This window comes from Ctenocephalides felis, unplaced genomic scaffold (assembly GCF_003426905.1).
Source record: "Ctenocephalides felis isolate EL2017-DRISC unplaced genomic scaffold, ASM342690v1 CF-g0.4_SCAFFOLD_01886, whole genome shotgun sequence".
Classification (NCBI taxonomy): Eukaryota; Metazoa; Arthropoda; class Insecta; order Siphonaptera; family Pulicidae; genus Ctenocephalides; species Ctenocephalides felis.
Genome location: NW_020538040.1, coordinates 36,816,819 through 36,839,691, shown reverse-complemented (window position 1 = coordinate 36,839,691; position 22,873 = coordinate 36,816,819). Strand labels below are relative to the sequence as shown.

The following is a 22,873-nucleotide window of genomic DNA, read 5'->3' as shown; positions in this document are numbered from 1 at the left end:
TTTTTAGTCCTCATTATTTTCTTTATACAATATATGGTATTCTGCCATCAACACAAACATTTTTACGATTTAATATTAATGATTTAAGAGCGCAGTTTAGTTTTGAATAAAATTGATTTTTTATTCGAGAAATTTTAGACTTCTCTATTTTATGAGATATAATGGTCTGACGTATTTGGTTTTAATGATAATTTTTAAACTAGTGGTGTATGACATCCTGTATGAAGGCTGGAACTTCCCGTAGCGTTATTTATAATTTTATGAAAATTTTGAAAAAAAACTGATATTTTTTTTATTTTTTTTAAATTTAAATTTTTTTACAACTTGTGAAATTTCTTGAAACTTTTGAAACCCATTCAATTCGGTTGATCCATACTGTCGAGAATGCCGTACGTTTGTTTGAAGTGAAGTTTATGTTTACACTACAAATCTTGGTACGGAACCCATAGAAATGAAACACATATTGTACTTGTTATTGAAATCTTTATATAATATCTGATAAGTTGATGTGCATAGGTCTAATAATCATTTTTGACCACCAATTTTTTTCTGGATCTCCGAAACCGCTGGACCTGTCTTCACAAAAATTGAATCAACTTTGAAACGTAAATATATGCAAAAATGTCATTTTCGACTTTTTACGATTAATATTAGGGAAAATACGGACAAAATGGAATATAGGGACAAAATGACACAGTGGTCTTATTTAAAATTTCTCTAGTTTTAGTAACGTTTTTGTAACAATTCTGTCAGATGTTGGGCATCATTGACACAGTCTTCTCGACATCATCAGTACAAAGGTACATATATAGCATCTTCAAAAGTTCATTGTTGCTCATGTTCTTTACGAACTTATTTATTGTTATCTGTAATTATTTCTATTAAAATCAATAAACTTATGCCAGTTTCGATCAATTTCATTGCAAATATAAAGAGTTCATTACAGTTTTGATTAGTTATTCATTTGCCATCACTTTTGGACAAAATACAATGGACAAGATGACAAAGTACTATTTTGCAAGTACTTTGCTCTAATTTTGCAAGATTTTACTCTAACTAACTTATTCCGAGTGGATTTATTACACATAATTGAAAACGAACGAACGCGTTAACTCGGAGTATTTTCTGAAAGCAAATTTTTAAAAATCAACAATTTTTATCATTGAACCAGTTTCCAGGACTTCAATGGTTTAGTATGTTCAATAAGACCAAGTACTCTATTGTTATACCAAGTAAATCGTCTAATTTTAATTTTAACAATCGTCAAAAAAAACTTTTATTTTCTCAAACTTAGATGAATTTTTTCAATTAAACTACACGTCGTAGGGCTGTAATATTTCAGTAAGTTCTGTAAGACTGTGTTATATATCGTCAAAAAAGGTTCCATAAAAATTGGCTTAATTTTTTTTTTCGACAGTTGATTACAAGAAAACGGCTCGGCAGATTATCGCACAAAACTGACAAACGATAGTCCTTATTGAGATACATCAAATGACTTTTTTTTCTGAAGTCGGTTCAGGTATGACCAAAAGTCGATGAAAGGTCTAATTTTGACAAATTCCAAAAAAACGATAGTAATTTTTGCAAACTTTGACGAATTTTTAAAATTAAACGAATTGTCGTAGGGCCGTGATATTTTATCGTATGATCTAAGAAATCGTCGAAAAATTTTTTTTAACACTTTATTACAAGAAAACGGCCCGGTCGATCTTCACCAAAAACTCATCAGGTCGATTCCCAACTAATATCTTTCGAACGGTTTTTGAATTTTTAAAATCGAATTGCGGGCGAAAACGTGGATGAAAGTTTTTTCACTTTTCTGCGATTTACAAAGAAACGGTTCGGCGGATCGTAGCGCAAAACTGACAATCGATAGTCTTCATTGAGATACATCGAATGGCTTTTAAATTTTTGAAATCGGTGCAGCCGTTTTTGAGAAAACGTCGATTTACGTCAAAAAATCTGTTCACACACACACATACTTTTTCCAAATTCGGTCTCGTTCGATTCAGATTGGATTGAAACGTCGAGAAAACATAAAATTAGCGAATCGCATTTTTTGATGAAAACATAAACTTCTCTTTCGGGAAGTTAGTAATCATATAATAGCTTATAACAGTGATAATAATAATAATTTAATATGCTAAAATATAATCTTATTTTGATTCAATATCAAACATTAAGTCTTATTATCTTTATATTTATCTAAAATCATAAATAAATCACTATATATTCGAATCGACGGAGCTTTTTCTTAACAAAATGCAAATGAAAGCGCATCATCATCTCAATTTTTTAATCATTTTAAAATCGGCATCGGAAAATGTATCTATTTGAGCAAATATCTCGTAAGATTCAATGTCATGCTTTATCTCACCGTCAAAGTCAGGATACCATCTGTAAAATTGTTACAGATAATTCTGTCACAGTTTACGTCTGATTTCCAAAGGTTTAACACAACATCGGCGTTATTAGAGAAATGGTCGATTGAGCTTTTATTAAAGTTGTAACCGTACACATGTGCATATTATGAATGTGGTCAACTATATATAATTCTATAATAATTCTGATATACTATTTTATATGATTTAAATTGGACGGTCACATAACAACTCTAAAAGTAAGTAGTAATTTTTCTTTATAACGAAAATGTGATGAGACTAATGATAGTAATAAATTATTATTTAAGTAGTTAAGGTAAAGAAAATGTCAATGTTAAAGTGTACATTTTTTTAGCGTTAATGAAGTAGCAAAACAAAATGTTTGTATCTTGAGTTGATACTGTTTTTCATATAGGTAACACCAATAAAAGCAGGTTGTTACTTATTAAATTTACTAATTAATTTGGGATATACTTAATTAAAAAAATAAGTTATTTTAAAAACTATTTATATTCAGCACGTGTTTTATTTTTTTTGCAAATATTAGATGTCTTACTTTTTAACCAATATATTTATTCTTTTATATTTTTTATTTTTTTTTAACTTCCTGTAAAATGAAAATGTTTTCATATCTTCACGTTTTGAAGGTCTCTGAACATTTTGGCATATCTTACAATTAGAAAATATGTGTGTGAGTGTGCGAATCAACCGATTTGAACGATTCAAAAAACATTCGGTTCCTATTGATGAGAAGGCGTTCTGATTCGAAGCCGTTTCGAAGATATGGGGCAGAAAGTGCTAAAAACGGTAAATCAGTTTTTGAGAGAACGGAGTACCCGATTTGAATGATTCAAAAAAGATTACTTGTATTGACGAAATAAAAATTGATAAAAATTTTAGTAAGGCAGGTCTAGCGGCTTTGGAGATACAGAGAAAAAGGTAAAAAAAAATGATATTTGGCGGTCAAAAATGATCATTTGATCATTGATCTGTCATCTGATATTTGATCAAATTTTTAAAAATAACACTATAGGCGGGCCCCGTAAAATTACGCTCTGCGAGGACTGTTGCTTATCGGCGGGCAAGGTATTATTACGCTTTGAATAGACTAACTAAGCGAGTCAAAATACTTTTATCTGATCGGTTTGCATATGATATTGAAAGAATAGCTGATATTATACTTTTTTCTAGATTCAATTGATTTACGTATTGAAAGACTTTTAGAATAAGAATAAGGATAAGAAACAATATGTTTTATCTTCAAGTTTCTTTCATTCAAGCTACTCGCAATTTGTTTTGTAGATAAATATGCAAATTTACAACAATAAAATGGTGTTCAATATATATTTTATCAAATATTTTAGTTATTAGTCAGATTTGTATAGTTCAATTTGTATAGTTTTTTTACATTGTTATTTGCAATAATGAAATAATGGCATCGGATAGCGATAGTAAAGTTTGCGCCAATAATTTATCACAAATTGGAAGTGATTCTGATATTACTGATTTTGGTAGTGTATGTGGATGAAGATTTTTTTCATCCTAGAAGACGTAGAGTTTTACCGATTATTTCCAGAGATCCTGGAAATAATGACAATGAAGAAGTGGAGTGGTCAGAATTTGACAATCCTCCAATTATTGAATCATTTTTAGGTCAAAGTTGCGTTGTTTTGAAACCAAATAGTTAAATTGAAGTGGTTCAGCTATTTTTGCTATTCGGGTCCCAGCACCTCTTCATGAGGGGTGATTTTTTCCATAAATTTCACGTATGTAAAAAGTGGTTTATATATCTAATGTACGTTAAATTTTAACTTTCCGTAGGTTAGTTATAACTAACCTATATATAATATAGTAATGGGCGGAAAATCACGAATGAAAATTATTCCATTTTTCTACGGTTTTTAGGTTTCTGAACATTTTGGCATACCTCAGAAAAAATGGATGTGTCTGTTTGTGTGCGTGTGTTTTTGGTGGCCGCATTTTTTCGTTCACGTTTTCGGGCGCACGGATCAACCGATTTGAATGGTTCAAAAAACATTTGATTCCTATTGATAGGGAGATGTGCTCATTAGTTTTTGGCAATCGCAGGTCCAGCCGTTACGGAGATACAGAGCAAAAAGTGCAGAAAATAGAAATCGAGTTTTTGAGAGAACGGAGCATCCGATTTGAATGATCTAAAAAACATTAAATTAGTAATGATTGGAAGAAGTGGTGATTAGTTTTTGGCAAAGGCAGGTTCAGCCATTTCAAAGATACGGAGCTAAATGTACACAAAATGGCAGTTTTTGAGAGAAATAAGCATCCGAATTGAATGATTCAAAAAACATTCTGATTGTATTGACATAACAATTGCTTTAGGAAAAAAATATTTCATTCAATACTCAATATTCCTCGAACATTTCGTTATGGTACAGGAAGTTTCAGCAATTTGCCTTAAGGCACGATGCCATACGCCACTAGTTTTTGTTAGTTTTATGTTTAATTATGCATTAATTAAATAATTTTTTTATAGTTCAAACCAACCAGACGGTTTTTTTTTTTAAAAAAAGAGTTATAAAAAAATATGTTCAATGTGACAGTCAGTTGTGTTCATGCGAGGCGACGGAAAGAGCACTCGTGTCGAGCAAGCGATTTGCCCGCTACACATATCAGTTTGGTCTGATGAGTATTTTTACGGGGCCCGCCTATAGTGTGTTAATTGTGTTACAATTTTGTCGGGTTCCGTACCAAAATTGTTAATTTTTAAAGTTTATTATATGGTTCAAGCAAACTTTAAAATTTTCAGAAAATTTTTTTTTTTCAAAATTTAAAAAAATATATGAAGTTTAATACTTCAAATATAAATTTTAAATTTACAACTCAGTTTGAAAATGTATATATTCTAAATGCATTATTCTTATTGTAAGAAATTTCTCAGATGGATTTATTCGGCACCTATTTCTAATGTAAACTTTCTCAAGTGTTTTGAGCGATGAAATCGTCACTGTATAATTTATGAACGATAAAATATATAGTGCTTATAATTATCTATTTGAAAATATTTAAAACAATTGTTATTAATTATTGATCAATATTTATTGATCTGGTAAGGAAAGTTTCAGCAATTTGCCTTAAGGTGCGACGCCATGCACCACTATAGTTAATTATTATAAAGAAAAAACCATACTGAAAAGTTCACATTCAATGTATTGATCACATTATTGAAAAAAATTACATTTAAACAATTTCAAAATTCCAAAAACTAACAAAAAATAAAAAGTTTACAAAACAATTCAGAAAGTCCCCGTAGACATTTTCAAGCGTAGATTACATTTGGCTTATATAATAGGAAGATGCAAAATTTATGTTAGTTATGCCAGTTGTTAGCTTTATTTATTAAATAGGTTAAAAGTGCTGGTATGCTATTATTGCTTGAGGCAAATTGCCGGAAATTTGCTTCTATAAACCAATATAAACTAAACGCTATATGATTTATTAAATAGATTTAAAGTGCTGGATATGGTATGGTATCATTCATTGAGGCCAGTTGCTGGAAATATGTTTCTACAAATCAATATAAAATAAATGAATAATTTATGCGTTTTTTGAGTTCTGATCTTGCTTAAAAAATATGGATTTTTTAAAAAAAAATTTCTTCAAGCATAATCGAAAATGTATTGTTAATACGTTTATAATCAAATCCTTCATTAACTAAAAAGCTTTTATAGATGGGTTTTATAGCACGAAACCCAGAATACGGGGAATTGTATTAAAAATAACTAGTGGTATATGGCATCGTGCCTTAAGGCAAATTGCTGGAACTTCCCGCACCGTTATGAAATATTCGAGGAATAGTAAATGCTTTCTAATAGATCATTATAAATACTGTAACTTATATAAGTTTACAGAAAAGTAAATAAACAAAACTCAATAAATCAAAATGAAGGACTAATTAATATTTATAAGAATTATATAAACTGAATATCAAAGTTAAAGCAGAATTAGAATTAAAATTAAAATCCGAATTATTTTCGATATTCAGAAAATCGTCGACAAAAAAAATTTTATTCGCTCACACGCACACACATACATGCGTTTTTTTTTTTCGAAGGTATGCCAGAATGTTAAGAAATCTTTGAAACGTAAAGATATATAATAATTTTCATTGTCGATTTTTCTTTAACGACTCTTCTTTTTTATGTGTAGACTATATTTATTAGATATGTACACCTAAGAGCATTGTCGTATGTATGTGAAGCATCAATGCCTAAGAAGGGCGATTTTCAGTTGAGATTATATTTGTGATCTATAATTTCCAGTGGAAATTCGATATAATACTGCTTGATATCATAGCCGATTGAAGTTGGAAGTGAACCCGAGATTAGTTTGTCCCAGCTTGCGTTCTCAATCTTTACCATTACCCCACAAAAGGGCTTATAACAAGTTCTATAAATGTTAATGCTTTTCCTAATATTTTAATATTAATTTTTATTGTCAACCTAGTGCCCTTTAATTCCCGATACTATAGAGCAGAATGTATACCAAAGTTAATTTTTCTAGCTACTATTCAGAGGTAACAAGGACCCTTCAACGATAAACAATCAATCAACTGAACTAATTTCACGTACATATTATAAAGCATTGAATCATATAAAAGCTTTTTATCAATTAATAAGTCTACACACGTGTCCTTCAGTGAACCAGTTTTTAACTAGATATTTTACAATGTAGTTTATGAATATTATATACAATTATTTAAGTTGTAAATATTTTAACAATTAATTGTTATAATTGAAAATATGAAGTAATAATGGCACTTTTTTCTAGTGTTGCTAGGTCATAATTTTTTCAAAAATAATTTATCACATCAGTCACTAAGGTTTTCTGCAACTTAAAATTTTCTAAATATTTACATTGCGATTTGTGATTCAAAAGCACCACTTGTTAATTCTCTTTTGTCTATTTATAGTCTTATCAGTCAGTAGATTAAGTTTTTTGGAGGTTTTCGAATTATATATCTTCTATTTATTTTAGATATCTATAATGCAAATAGCACAAAATACATAAACAAATTTTGCTTCTTAAGTTAAACGGGTGAATTTAATTTAAGATTTTTCATTATTTATTGGTAATGGGCCGAAAATCGAAAATAAAAATATTAGCATATCTTCACATTTCAGAGGTTTCTGATTATTTTGGCATACCTCAGAAAAAATGGATGTGTGTTTTGTGTGTCTGCATTATTTCGTTCACGTTTTCTGGCGCACGGATCAACTGATTTGAATTATTCAAATTTTGCATTTGATTCCTATTGATAGGGAGAAGTGCTGATTAGTTTTTGGCAAAGGCAGGTCCAGTCCTTTCGGAGATATCAAACTTAGAGTGGTGAAAATCTAAATCTAGTTTTTGAGAGACCGGAGTATCCAATTTGATTAATAATTAAAAAGATTAACGAAGAAGTGGTGGCTAGTTTTTGGTAAAGGCAGGTCCAGCTATTTCGAAGATACAGAGATAAATGTACAAAAAGTGGCAGTTTTTGAGAGAACTAAGCATCTGATTTGAATGATTCAAAAAACTTTCTGCTTATTTTAACAAATTTTTTTCCAAAAAAAATTTTTTTTTGAATATCGAAAATAATTCAGATTTTAATTTTAATTCTGGCTACAGTTCTAAAACTCAGTTAATATAATTTTATATAATTTCTATAAATATTAGACAATGTAACAGTATTTATAATAATCTATTTGAAATCATTTTATATTCCTCGAACATTTCGTTACGCTGCGGGTAGTTTCAGCAATTTGCCTTAAGGCACGATGCCATACACTACTAGTTTTTGTTTTTAGTTTATTACCCGCGTATGTTTAAAGTTTTTGCTTTTAACTTAGATTTATAGTGTGAATATGTATATATGAAATATATAGATAATAAAGAAAGAAAGTTATAAAAATTTCAACAAATTGAGAATGATACTTTTGATATCCTTGTGTTTTAAGATCTTCTGATCATTTTCGCATACATTGAAAAGTGTTGGAATATTTCATGCGTGCGTGTAGTATGTATTGTATGTGTTTTCATCTAAACCTGCTACTTAGTTGCGAGAAGGGTTAAAACGTTCTGTAGTTTTGTCGAAAAATGTTGAAAATATGTATTTAACATACGCACATTTAATTATTTTACAGATACTTTTAAAAAGTGCTTAAAATGCTTTTTACTAATTGTAAGTTGTGAATTGAGTATTTATTACAATACTGTAAGTACATTTACTCTAAGCAAATCATGTAAAACTTAGTTAGAAATTTATTGACTAGTTTGAAAAGATATTTGGTTTATTCCGTACCAATGCAAGACATTCTACTCGTATATAGTTAAAATTGAAATTGAATGTTTTGTGAAATGTATCTAATCCATTAATACATAAATTCATACAAGCATACACGCAAACATACACACTAATGTATGCATTAATTGTAAGGTGTGCCATGAACAGGAAATATAAAGAATAAAGATGTATCATTTTCAATATTTTGGTGATATCAACAATCTCTTTTACAAGAAATCAAATCATTATTTCATTAAATACATTTTTATTGTTTGTATTTTAGTGGAAAAGAAGGAGAAGAAACAAAAGAAACCATTTTCGCAAACACTCAAAGATGTTATATATAGAAGAGTTCATATACTGTCCTGGTTACCGTCATATGACCGGGAAGCCGCGGTTTCGGACATGATAGCTGGTATCACTATAGGCTTAACGCTGATACCTCAGAGCATTGCATACGCGGCCCTGGCTGGCCTTACTGCCCAGTATGGACTTTACTCGGCATTTATGGGTATGCATATATACTTTTTTATTTACATATGTATTTCAGTCTAACAGCTTAGAAATACACATTACCTAATACCTTAAGCCTGCATTAACTTAATCTAACACTTTTTATTAAGAGGAACAAAACATTTTATTGAGGACCCAATAAACTTAGCGTTCTAGACTGTCTCCACAGTTAACTCCTTTTTTTATCTTTTTATTCGATCAATTGTTTTCAACCAGTCTAGAATTCTCTTATCACTCTTAGCGCCGAAAATATCTTCTGCTGCAGACTTGTTCTATCCAGCACCGCGCATCTTTCTCTCCGGTGTTATACTGTGGCCTTCTCCTGCCCTGAGGCCAGAAGAACACATCCAGTCCTCGCTACTACTCTCTGATCGCAACTCCAGCCTTTGAAGTACTCCGGCAGTTCTTTTGTTCTATCGCTCCATACTTTCTATTGTATCTAGATCTTTCCAATGTTCAATGTTCAATTCAATTTTCCAATGTGTTCCCAAATTTGATCTGAACAATACTTGCAGTACTAGAAGAAAAAACGATAGGCTTTCGAATAACACTAATAAGAAAGTAGTCGAACGAAACGCACTACCCGAAAACATTAATTGAAAATTTATTAACTTCCCGTAGGGTAAGTTATTGTAATGGGCCGAAAATCGGAATTGAAAATTTTTACATTTCTCGACGTTTTGAAGGTTTCTGAACGTTTTGGCATACCTCAGAAAAAATGGATGTGTGTGTGTGTGTGTGTGTGTGTATGTGTGTGTGTGTGTGTATGTATGTGTGGATACAAATTTCCAGTCACGTTTTAGGGCGCACGGATCAACCGATTTGAATGGTTCAAAAAACATTCGATTTCTATTGATAGGGAAAAGAGCTGATTAGTTTTTGGCAAAGGTAGGTCCAGCCGTTTCGGAGATACGGAGCAAAGAGTGCAGAAAATAGAAATCGAATTTTTGAGCGAACGGAGTATCCGATTTGAATGATCTAAAAAACATTCAATTAGTAATGATTGGGAGAAGAGTTTATTAGTCTTTGGCAAAGGCAGGCCCAGCCATTTCGAAGATACGGAGCTAAATATGTAAAAAATGGCAGTTTTTGAGAGAACTAAGCGTCCGATTTAAATGATTCAAAGAACTTTCTGCTTGTCTTAACAAAATAATTGATTTTGGAAAAAAAAAATTTGTTCCATTTTTTTTTTTTTTTGTTTTTAGTATTTTGTATATCGAAAATATTTCAGATTTTATTTTTAATTCTGACTATAGTTCTAATATACTTCACAAATAATTTCAACTCTGCAATTCGGTTTATATAATTCTTATAAATATTAGACAATGTTACAATATTTATAATAATCTATTTGAAAACATTCAGTATTCCTCGAACATTTCGTTACGGTGCGGGAAGTTCCAGCAATTTGCCTTAAGGCACGATGCCATAATTGCCTCAAGACAGAATTCCACTTACAGCTAGTTTTATCCTTTTTAGCTAATAAGAAATGATTATTTGGCATCAATTGTTCTACATTATATGGTCTAAGCCAATGTGAGTAGAATTACGTAATTTTTTTTCGATATCTTTTATGGTTACGCCAAAAAGTGAGTTTGAAAAAGGGGTCACTTTGGCATATTTTCAATGATATCTCGGCCAGAGGTCAGTTATAAAGTTGAAGATTGGTATATCGGATTTTTTTAAGAAAATCTTCAAAATGGCGTATAAATTATTTATATATCAGGGTGGGGCCAATTATGTATGGCAACGCGCCCATACATAATTGGTCCCATACCCCCCTTGTGCGTCGTGACTATTATGTACTCGACTGACAGATCCTTGCAACTGTCAGAATATTCTGGCTGTTTACATATACTTTCTGAATAGTTAAAAGAATACACCCTCAAAATTTGAGCCATTTGGGAGCAAGTTATAGAAACTTTTTTTTTGACATTTTCAAAAATTTAAGGGATGATGACGCAACCGCCATATGCTGGCCAGAATAGTACTTTCTTAATGGACCGATAATAAAATATCATTTAAAACATTTCTAGTTTGTTTGTTTTCTTTGTGAAAACAAGTTAATCAAATAGCTCGCTGGCTCGTTGACTATATTATGTATATATATCTACGTCTATATATATTTTAGGTGCATTTTTATACGTCATCTTTGGTACCATTAAAGAAGTATCTTTAGGACCAACAAGTTTAGTTGCTCTGATGGTTTTGGAATATTGTCATGAAAAACCAGTCGAATATGTAGTTTTACTAGGCTTTTTAGCTGGTTGCATTGAACTTATGATGGGATTACTGAAACTTGGCAAGTAATTTTTTTTAAATATTATTTGTAGTAAATTTTTAATTCATATTATCACTAATTCATTATCTTGTAATGTTGAAATTAACAACAAATTTAATTCACATTATTTTCGTAATTTAAATGATTTATTATTTCAAATTTCAGAATGAAAATTGATATATTAACTATATATGTAATTCTTCTTACTTGATTTCTTCAAATCTTATTTAGTATAGTTCATTATTGCAAGTTTATAAATTGTACTTTTATTATCAATTATATTATTAATAAATTGTTAAAAATTTGAATTGTTTCTAATAATTCAATTCGAAGATTATTTAAAATTAGTGAAAATTTGTATTTATTACTTATGTAATTTTTTTACTCAACAGGATTTTTAGTCGATTTCATAAGTGCCCCAATCGTATCGGGTTTTACATCCGCGATGTCGTTAATAATTATTTGTGCGCAGGCAAAAGGTTTGCTAGGGCTGCATTATACAGGACATGGATTTGTGGATACATTGATGCAGCTAATACAAAGGATATCAAATGCGAGATTAGCTGATTCTATACTTGCCTTATGCTGTATAGTTTTTCTTTTAACATTAAGGGTAAGATATTATGAACAAAATACACGCACATACATGTATGTATATATATACGAGGTGTGTTCAAAAAGTACCCGGAATTACTAATAATTAAATTTCGCGGGTCTGGAGTGTCTGATTGTCAAAAATTTTTTTTTATTGTGTTGGTATACATGCCCCTAAAGTATGATGAAATTTTCAGCTATATTCACTGTTTACTTTGTCTGTGGTAGTCGCTAAGGTTCGACGTGTTTTTCTGAGCTCGGCGATTTTTACAATGGAAGAATTGAAAAGTCAAAGAATTTGTATAAATATTTATTACACACTTTATTAAATTTTGCGTAAAAAATGAAATAAAGTGTTGCAAAGTGCAAAAATTCACCAGATATGGCTCCGTGTGACTTTTTCCTATTCCCAAAGTTGAAGAGACCCATGAAAGGACGGCGGTTTTCCTCGATTGAAGAAAATCGCTGAGAGTGCTCAAGGACATATCAAAAAGTGAATATCAAGGGTGCTTCGAAAATTGGAAAAAACGCTGGCATAAGTGTATTATATCTGGGGGGGACTACTTTGAAGGGGACCACATTAATGTAGACGAATAAATAAATATTTTTTTGAAAAAACGAAAATTCCGGGTACTTTTTGAACAGACCTCGTATATATATATATATATATACATATATATATATATATATATATATATATACATATAGACCCAAAGTTCGGGTCAAATTTTGAAAAATTCTGTTTTGGCTCATTTAGAGCGTCCCAATAGTGTCCAAATGTATGACCGACCCCCAGTAACTTTGGAAGGCCGATCTTTTAAAATGATATGATATCACATGTTTAAAATTATATGCATAAAATTAAATTTAAATATACAATTCAAAGTTTATTAATTTTAGCAAATAAAAGATTTGAAAGTCTCCAGTCCTGTTTTAAAAAGAACCTTATGGTTTATTTCAACTGGAAGAAATGCCTTGATCGTTTTAATTACAGCGTTGACGGCTTACTTTTGGGAAAGGAATTCTGGGAAAGCACCATTTATACTTTCAGGTATGACAGTAGTTTTTTTTATACATTTACACATAGTTAAACATAATAATAATAGTTCATGAACAATATCATCATTAATATAACATGATAGAAACTAAATTATTAAAATATTTGTAAACCAAAAAAATATTATATTATTATTAATTTATCGTTTAAAAGTCTGCTTAATTTTTTTTTAAGTACAAAAAGAGACGCTAAGTTAATAATACCTTAAAAATTACATTCTATTATATTTTCATAATATAGATAGATATTTATTTTAAAAAAAGTAATACATATATTAAATGAATTAAATAATATTTTCTTCTTTATAACTATAAGTACTAGTTACCGCGAGCGTTTTCTTTTTGGGAAAATACTCGCATCCTCTGAACAATTTTCTGTACTTCCTTCAGATCATTACTTGATTTTTGAAAAAAAATTGTGATTATTGATTAGTTGCTTTTATTAAAAAAATCTTTATAAATCTCCATATATGTTCTAAGCACATGTGAAGTTCACTTTTGAATTTCATGATTTTTTCACTTCGCGGATTTTTATTTAAGAAATATGAATCTAACTGTTTGGCTAACCCTAATACTTTTTATAGCTTGGTAGTGTAAAGTTTTTACCTTTTTTATTTTCACCTTTGCCATCATGTAAATTACCTAGGATAACTCTGATATAATTTCTACCGAACCAGATTCACCAATTTCTTTTCTTACTTGTACTTTGAAACCTGTTGCAAGTTTTCGTTATTAGAAGTGCGCGTACAATTGGCAATTTTTTTCTGCATAGACGTAGTCTTGTCGTCATTAAAAACCCGGTATGCTGAACATTCTCCAATATATTTCTTAAATTTTATTGGATAATTTTGGAATTGTTTATCGGCTGATGTTCTCTTATCTTCTATTTTTACGATTTTTAGTGACAAGTATTTTCTCATATGATCAAACCACCCTTTGCTTGCTGAAAAAATCTGAATTAGTAGCAATTTCTCCATTTTTTTAAATGATCGTGAATTTGCAATGCTTTTGGAATCCGCTTTTTTAAACACTCTTCAATCCAGATGTTAAGGGCTTTTTCCATATGCTTTATTATTGTTGTCCTAGGAGGAGAAGTATTTAATTAAGGAGAATGAACTGCCTGCAGCAACCGAATCTCTAATTTTCTGCTTATTTTTCTTTATAGTCCTTATTGACGATTCATTTAAATCCAATGATTTGGCAACGTGTGAGATCTTTTTGCTCTTTTTGAGCCGATCTAACATTTCCAATTTTGTTTTCATGGAAATGATATGTCTTTTAAGAGCTTTTTTATTTTCACCAGACTTAGTATATATAATACAATTATTATTATAAAATTATTAATACTAAATTATTTATAAAAATATAAATATAGTATTAATATTTAAAAAAAATCACTTTTAGTACTACTTACCTGAAAATGTTTAATATGCGAATATAAGATAGACACAATTAAATTCTTAAAGTATCTATGTACACTCGTTTACGAAAATTCTGCCATAGAATCTGAAAGTACGTTGCACGCATGCATGAAAAATTTCAAAACAATAAATATTTCGTGCATAAAATCTTCTTTTATCAATATATCATAATCAATATTTGATAGTTTTCTGATATCATATATTATATAGTATTTCATATTAGAGTTATTAAAAACGTGCAAAAAAAAAAAGATCAGCAATTCAACATTATTTGTTACTTGAATGTTCTGAACCCGTACTAAATTATTTTTTTGTAACCAAATTGTGCAGACAATAATCATAATAATTTATCTAACATCTCTAATTGCAGTATTTTTTAGTTTCATATTATCCTTGCACTTTTTTGTGTAGATGTGAAACGTCATTCCTTGATCATATTACTTATTGTATTTTTTAGTAACTTGTAACTAATTAGGTTTTAACATTCTATTAACATTTTAAGGTAAAGTACAAGCTGGCTTGCCACCGTTTGGTCCTCCACCATTTGAAGCAAATGTTGGAAATAGAACAGTAACATTCGTTGAAATGTGCAGCGATCTAGGATCTGCCATCATAGTTGTACCTCTAGTTTGCGTATTAGCTAATGTTGCTATAGCCAAAGCATTCTGTAAGTATGACTACTAGCTTCATTATTATAAAGTATTATTAACTATCCGCGGGCTAAGTTATGATAATCGCAAAAAAATCGAAAATAATTTTTTTTATATATTTTAATAGTTTTTGAGCATTTCAGCATACGTTAAAAATGGATGCATGTGAGTGTGTGTGTGTAGTATGTATGTATGTGCGGATATAAATTATCGTCAACGATTTCGGGAACACGACTCAACCGATTTGAATAATTAAAAAAATATTCGCTTCGTATTAACGGGAAGACGTGTTGATTAGTTTTTGACAAAGTCAGGGACGTTTTATAATACAAAGGGCAAAAAGTGCCAAAAATGGTAATTCAGTTTTTAAGAGAATAGAGCGTCCGATTTGAATGATTCAATAAACATTTTACTTGTATTGACAAAATGAACAAATGATAAAATTTTTGGCAAGCAGGTACAGCGGTTTCGGAGATCCGAAAAAAATGTAAACAAAAATGCCATTTGGCGGTCAAAAATTATCATTACACATATGGACATCAAATTATTACATATGTTTTAGAGATTTTAATAATAAGTACAGATGTTGTTAGCATTTCTATGGATTCCGCACCAAGATTTATTGTTTAACCGTTCGACTACAGCGCGGCGATCACGCGCTTCGATATTTCGTCTAAAATAATAAAAAAAATAAAAATAAAATAAAAAAAAATTAAATAGATCCGAATTAAAAAAAAAATAAAAATAATTTAAATTAAAAAAACGGTACAGGAAGTTTGCGATGCGCATGGCATCGTGCCTTAAGGCAAATTGCTTAAACTTCCCGTACCGTAACGAAATGTTCGAGGAATATTAAATGTGTTTTTAAGATTATTATAAATATTGTAATATTGTCTAATATCTTTAAATACAGAGCAGAGTAAATGGCTGGACTTTGCCAAAAACTAATCACCTCTTCTCCCAACCATTACAAATATAATGTTTTTAGATCATTCAAATCGGATACTCCGTTCTCTCAAAAACTCGATTTGTATTTTCTACACTCTTTGCTCCGTATCTCCGTAACGGCTGGACCTGTCTTTGCCAAAAACTAATCAGCACATCTCCCTATCAATAGGAATCGAATGTTTTTTTAACCACTCAAATCGGTGCGCCCGAAAACGTGGACAAAAAAAATGCGGACATACAAAACACACACACACGCATCCAATTTTTCTAAGGTATGCCAAAATATTCAGAAACCTTCAAAACGTGAAGATATGCAAAAATTTTCATTTTCGATTTTCGGCCCATTACTATAACTACCCTACGGGAAGTTCATTATACTCATGGATGCGACAGATACATGCAATATGATTACTTTCGCTATTAATTAAAAAATCTTAATCACTGTTTTTTGTTTTGATATGGTGAAATAAAATAATTTAATTTGCATTTACTTTTCCAAATTACATGTGTTTTTAAGATTCATGAAATAGTTACTTATCTTCATAAAGAACATAATTATCTAATTACACTTTATTGAGAACGATATTCAGTAATTATAATCATATAATTAAAAAAATATATATGTAAATTATTTTAAATTTTGAATTAAAGTGTTATATTTAAAAAAAACTTAACTAAATATAGACTCCAAATTTTGAAAATACTGTATATAAAATTTAATTTCTATTTTTTTCAATTAAATACTTATATTAAAAATACACTAAATTTAAAAATGTTAAACATAATTTGCAGCTGTCGGATGCTCTGTAGATGCTTCGCAAGAAATGTTCACTCTAGGAATATGTAATATATTTGGCAGTTTCGTGAAGTCGATCCCAACTTGTGGTGCTTTCACCAGATCAGCAGTCAGCAATGCAAGTGGTGTTCGCTCTCCAATGGCAGGCTTGTACTCAGGTGAAAATTGAAATAATAATATCTTCACAAATTGTAAAATGATCAATTTATTAGGATATAGTTTGATAAGAAATATTAATATTATTATTTTAGGTACTATGACGCTTTTAGCGTTAAGTTTTCTCACTCCATACTTTTACTATATTCCGAGAGCAACTCTTTCATCAGTGTTGATATGTGCTGTTATGTTCATGGTAAATATAATTTCATTGCGATTATTGATATTAGATTCATATTTTAGTTATCCATTATGACAGCTATCTAAAAAAACTTAATTTACTACTATATTTAGCTGGTGATTGCAGCGAAACGGTTTATTATGATATAAAAACTCTTGAACACAAACTAGTTGAAAGTGGCATTAGCCTTAAGGCAAGTTGCATAAACTCCCCGAAATGTGTAAGAATTGACTTAGTCAATCGAAATTGAAATTCAGATATTTAGATAAAATTTACAACTGTTTATTTTAAAAATGAAGTTACCGCTTTCAATTAAATCTAAACATTGCGATTTCGAATGTTAAATTAACTGTAATTATATTAATTATATGGCACAAACACGTGCTTGTATGCTCTAAACTTGTAGCTCATTATTTTACACTGAATGAATTGATAATGTTTGACTCATCAGATCACAAAAGCAACTTTTTACACAAATTTTGTCTATAATATTTACTCAAACTTTGATGACTTTTTAACATTAAACTATTTGTCGTAGGGCCGTAACATTTTAGTATGCTTTATAAGACCATGATATCTATTGCCAAAAAAAGTTTCATAAAAATTGGCGACATTTTTTTTCAACAGTTAATTTCAAGAAAACAGCTCGGTAGATTTTTACCTAAAACTTATTAGTATCATTCCCAACCAATATCTTTCAAACAATTTTTGATTCTTTAAAATCGATTCAGAATTGAGAGCTAAAACGTCGACGAAAAATTTTACACTTTTCTGCTATTTACAAAGAAACGGTTCAGCCGGTCGTCGCACGAAACTGAGAAAAGATAATCCACAACAAAATACATAGATTGTTTTTTAAATTTTTAAAATCGGTTCATGCGTTTTTGAGCAAATGTCGATGAAAGTTTTAATTTTGACAAACGCCAACAAAACAATACTAATTTTTGCAAACTTTGACGAATTCTTAAAATTAAACCACTTGCTGTAAGGCCGTAATATTTTAGTATGATCTATAAGACTATAGTATCTACCGTCAAAAAATTCATAAAAATTGTCGAAAAAAAAATTTTTAGCACTTTATTACAAGAAAACGGCCCGGCCGATCTTTACCAAAAACTAATCGGCACGATTCCCAACCAATATCTTTCGAACGGTTCTTGAAAATCAAAATTGATTCTGAATTGCGGGCTAAAGCATGGACATTTTTTTTTTCATTTTTCTGCTATTTACAAAGAAACGGCTTGGCTGATCGTCGCACAAAATTGATAAATGCTAGTCCTCGTTTTTAAGTTTTTAAAAGTCTCTTTCGAGAAGTTAATAATATTAGCCACTTAAGTCGTTATTATAAAGTTTCATATTTTTCCAAGCTTCAATTTTATCTACGATGTTAAATTTTTCGTCGATTTGTACTTTAGTATGTGCAGTAATTAACAAAGGAAATAAATAATAATGTTTAGAATTACATCAATAATAAAATTAAGTTGTGTAATAGGTCAAATGGTCGAACTACAATACTTAGATACTACAATACTTGCTTGACGACCTGTGTACAAGGGTCACCTATTGTGTGTCTAAATTTGATTCAAATTTATCAATCGGGGTTAGACTATTGAGAATTCTAATTTTTATTGTGATTTTTGGTTTTTAGAAGTTTAGTTCTTAATTTTTAAATGATTTTTTATTGTTGATAATTGGAAAATCTTAAAATATTATGTGTAACAAATACTTGAGCGGCTTGCTGGCTTGTACAGTGCTGTCTCTTCTGCGGAAAACACACTCTGGGGGGGCGTCCATTAATCACATGACGTGGGGGAGGGAGAGGTATAGTAAGATATCACGTGTATTTATTTTTTAACTAATTTTTAAACAAAAGTTCAAACATTTTCGAAAAAAATCAAAAATTTTACAATGTTTTCTCGTAACTAAAATTACACGTCATCTTTGGTGGGGGAGGCGGGGGGTTAATTTTGAATATCAACATGTATCACCAACAGGGAGGGGAGGTCCAAAAATCCTTAAAAACTGGCTCACGTGATTAATGGACGCCCTTTTCTCGTAGAGTTAATTATTATGATAGCTGTATTTTATGTGTATATTAATATCTCTCCAAAGTATCATTCAGTTTTAATAAATAATTTATAACTTATCGAATGTCTATCTATATTTATTAGATTCTTATTTGCAGTTTGATTGGCAAATAGTGATGCCAATGTGGCGGACTAATAAATTGGACGTGTTATTTATGGGGTGTACATTTGCTGCATCTTTATATAAAGGAGTAGAATTTGGCTTAAGTGTTGGTGTAATTCTGACTTTATGTCCTTTGCTCTATTTGTGGGCAAGGCCCGAAATTAATCACATATCTAAGGTGAATATTAATGCTTCGTAAATGCGCTAAATCATTTAATAAATATAATTTTATAAAAGATTTAGACAAATGCATTTTGTCAACGCATCTGATATATTGTTTTTATAATTATATTATAAATATAACTAATTGATTAATCAAAATGTTGTTTTCTTCAAGTGGACACCCGAAGGTCTTGAATATCGCGTGTTATGCCCAGACACAGGTCTTTACTTTCCTTCGGTTGACTTTTTGAAAGGAGAATTGACCAAAGTTTCTTTAAATTTTTCGGGTCCGCTGATTTTAGACTGCTCAAAAATGCATGGAATGGATTACAGTGCTGCAAAGGTAAAATAATTAAAAGTTTTAAATTAAAATTAGTAGAAATAATGAGAGCTTTGCAATAATTCTAGGGAATAGAATCTCTAAAAGACTTATATGCAAGAAAAGATCAAATTTTAGTGTTTTTACACCTGAACGAACGAGCTCTTAAAACGTTGAAGACTATTAGAGGAACGCTACAATATTGCAGTTCAGAAGAAGAATTGTTAGAAAAGCTTACTCTCCTTTCTAATTCAAAAGATAAAAGCGACAAAAAATATTTTGGTGATACAAAATATACAACAAACAATGAAAAATGTGTAAAACAAGATGAAATAAGTGAAGAAGATAAATTAGTTGAAAATTATACTAATAATAATTCAGTACAAAGTCATTATAGTAATTAATACATTATATTATTAGCGCATAACTATTTACAATAAATTATATTCATTATTCGAATAGTTTTGAATAAAATATAACGTAATAGTTGAACTAATTAGATGTGGTCTCTCATATCAGAATCATAATACATTTACGTTATTTGAAAAAACCTAAATCTACTAATATCTATCAACAAAAATTAAAGATTTTAACTTAGAGCTTAAAATTTGTGAATCGGGTTCTAAAATTATTTTCTCTATTTTTCAAAATTGGGGAAGGTTTAATCCAAAAATAGCAATAAATATTATTTTTAATCTATCAGATAAATCTAAAGCGTCTAAAAGACAGCATCGAAATACAACGCAATTTTATGTTATACTTATTGTTATTTGTGGTGAAATTAAAAATAATATCATTATAAGGTATATTTTTTTCAAGTTATTATTAATAAGCATCATTTTTAGATTTAGAATTTAGATAAATTGTTATAATTTTTAACAATTTCCGAAAGAATGCGATAGCTTTCATTTCCAAAATGTTTAAACTACTTATGAAACTTAAAAGAATTTTTTTTAAAGGACGGAAACTTTTTAGTTCTGAAAACAACAATCATTTCAACTATTATTTTCAGCTTCCCATAGGGTAAGTTATAGTAATCGGTCGAAAATCGAAAATGAAAATATTTGCATATCTTCACGTTTCAGCACTTTCTGAATTTTGCCATACCCCAGAGAAAATGTGTGTGTGTGCTTTGTAAGTCCGCATTTTTTCGTCGACGTTTTCGGGCGTACGGATTAACCGATTTGGATGATTAGAAAAGATTCGATTTCTATTGATAGGAAGATGTGCTGATTAGTTTTTGGCAAAGACAGGTCCAGCCATCTCGGAATTACCGAGCAAAGAGTGCAGACAATAGAAATCAAGTTTTTGAGAGAACGGAGGATCCTATTTGAATGATCGAAAAAACATTCATTTTGTAATTATGTGAAAAATTGGTGATTAGTTTTTGGCGAAGGCAGGTCCAGCAATTTTGGACATACAGAGTTAAATGGGCAAAAAATGGCTGTTCTGAGGAAATTAAGCTTTTTTTTCAAAATTTTTTCAAATTAAGCTCTTTATTGTATATCGAAAATAATTCAGATTTTAATTTTAATACTGGCTACAGTTCTAAAGCTCACTTATATACTTTAAATAAATGATTTTAATTTTGTAATTCAGTTTAAATAATTCTTATAAATATTAGAAAATGTTACAGTATTTATTTGAAATCATTTAATATTCCTCGAACATTTCTTTAAGGTACGGTAAGTTTCAGTTATTTACCTTAAAGCACGGTGCTATACACCACTAGTTTCATTTTGATTGGAATGTTCAGAAATAAATGCCCCACGTGACGTGATCGTAGTGCACATTGAAACCATTTACATTAAACAAAATTAATCCAGTAGAAAAATTGTGCTCGACTTTTACACATTTCCATATTTTGTTAGTTTAGATCGAAATTCAAGTGACTGAAACAATCTTATTAGTGAAAGAGTATTTAATTTTGCCATAGTAACGCAAAACGTAAACAAAGAATTAGTTATGTAGTGTCAACATCATGCTCGCTGGGAATCATCATATGGTCAACAATATTTAAAATATATTAAAATATTTAATGTTATAAAATGTTAAATTTGTTAACATAATCTGATAATTATATACAATGGATTCACGACAAATGTCGCCTTGCAATCAAAAACCTAAATCTGAAACAACTTTACCGGAAAAGTTGCCTCTGTGGCTAAAAGATGAGTCAGAGTAAGTGAATCTCATCTCTTTTAAATTAATCTTATATATAATATGTGATTTTTTATTACTTAAAATAATTGTTACATATAGGTGACAATAGCGTAGCGCCAGTCATAATCTAAAAATATTACAATAATCAAAAAAATATACAATAAAATATAATTTAAAATATATAAAAATGAATACAAATAAATTGAATTTAAATATAAAATATAGATGTGTTGTATCATATGATTTATATAGAAGTAATTTTTGCAAAATTATAGTCTCGGTTAGTCGGTTACTAACCGAGAATATAATTTTGCGGAAAATAATATAGAGCAATAAACGGCTTATAAAAAATAACTTACCATTCATTAACATTTTGAATCAGATGTTTTCCACAAAAATCCAACTCGCGTTTTTAATCTTTTCTTGGTGGTCCAGGCGATTCTGTACAGTTTCGCAAAACTCGGAAAAAGTATTTGAACGCATTTTCTCAAAAATCGGCATGACTAATTCAAAAATTCTAAAACTGCGGACTAATAAACTTAATAATTCAAATTAAAACTTAATAATTTGATAGAAACTGTTAATAATTAAATTTTATTTAAATGTTTAAAATCTATTGTTTTTTTTTTATCTGAATTGATGTCTTGTTGGGATGGAACTTTCTGAACTTTTAAATTTTATTTTTGCTTTATTATTTTGAGTCGATTTTTTATGTCCAGTAGTTCATCGACCCGGTTTCATGTTTCTATTATTAGATCATC

General features: G+C 29.8%; 1 protein-coding gene across 1 annotated transcript in view; it reads left to right on the top strand.

Annotated features, from left to right (window-relative positions):
* The window catches only part of LOC113374907 (sodium-independent sulfate anion transporter-like), a 33,462-nt gene extending 13,045 nt beyond the window's left edge, over positions 1-20,417 (top strand). The window contains exons 2-12 of the mRNA XM_026614869.1: positions 8,966-9,193; positions 11,327-11,497; positions 11,869-12,089; positions 12,971-13,121; positions 15,050-15,214; positions 16,938-17,099; positions 17,193-17,293; positions 19,464-19,646; positions 19,806-19,973; positions 20,039-20,302; positions 20,412-20,417. Of these exons, the coding sequence (XP_026470654.1) occupies positions 8,966-9,193; positions 11,327-11,497; positions 11,869-12,089; positions 12,971-13,121; positions 15,050-15,214; positions 16,938-17,099; positions 17,193-17,293; positions 19,464-19,646; positions 19,806-19,973; positions 20,039-20,302; positions 20,412-20,417 (1,820 nt within the window). The remainder of the gene's footprint in view (positions 1-8,965; positions 9,194-11,326; positions 11,498-11,868; positions 12,090-12,970; positions 13,122-15,049; positions 15,215-16,937; positions 17,100-17,192; positions 17,294-19,463; positions 19,647-19,805; positions 19,974-20,038; positions 20,303-20,411) is intronic.
* The last annotated feature ends 2,456 nt before the right edge of the window (positions 20,418-22,873 follow it).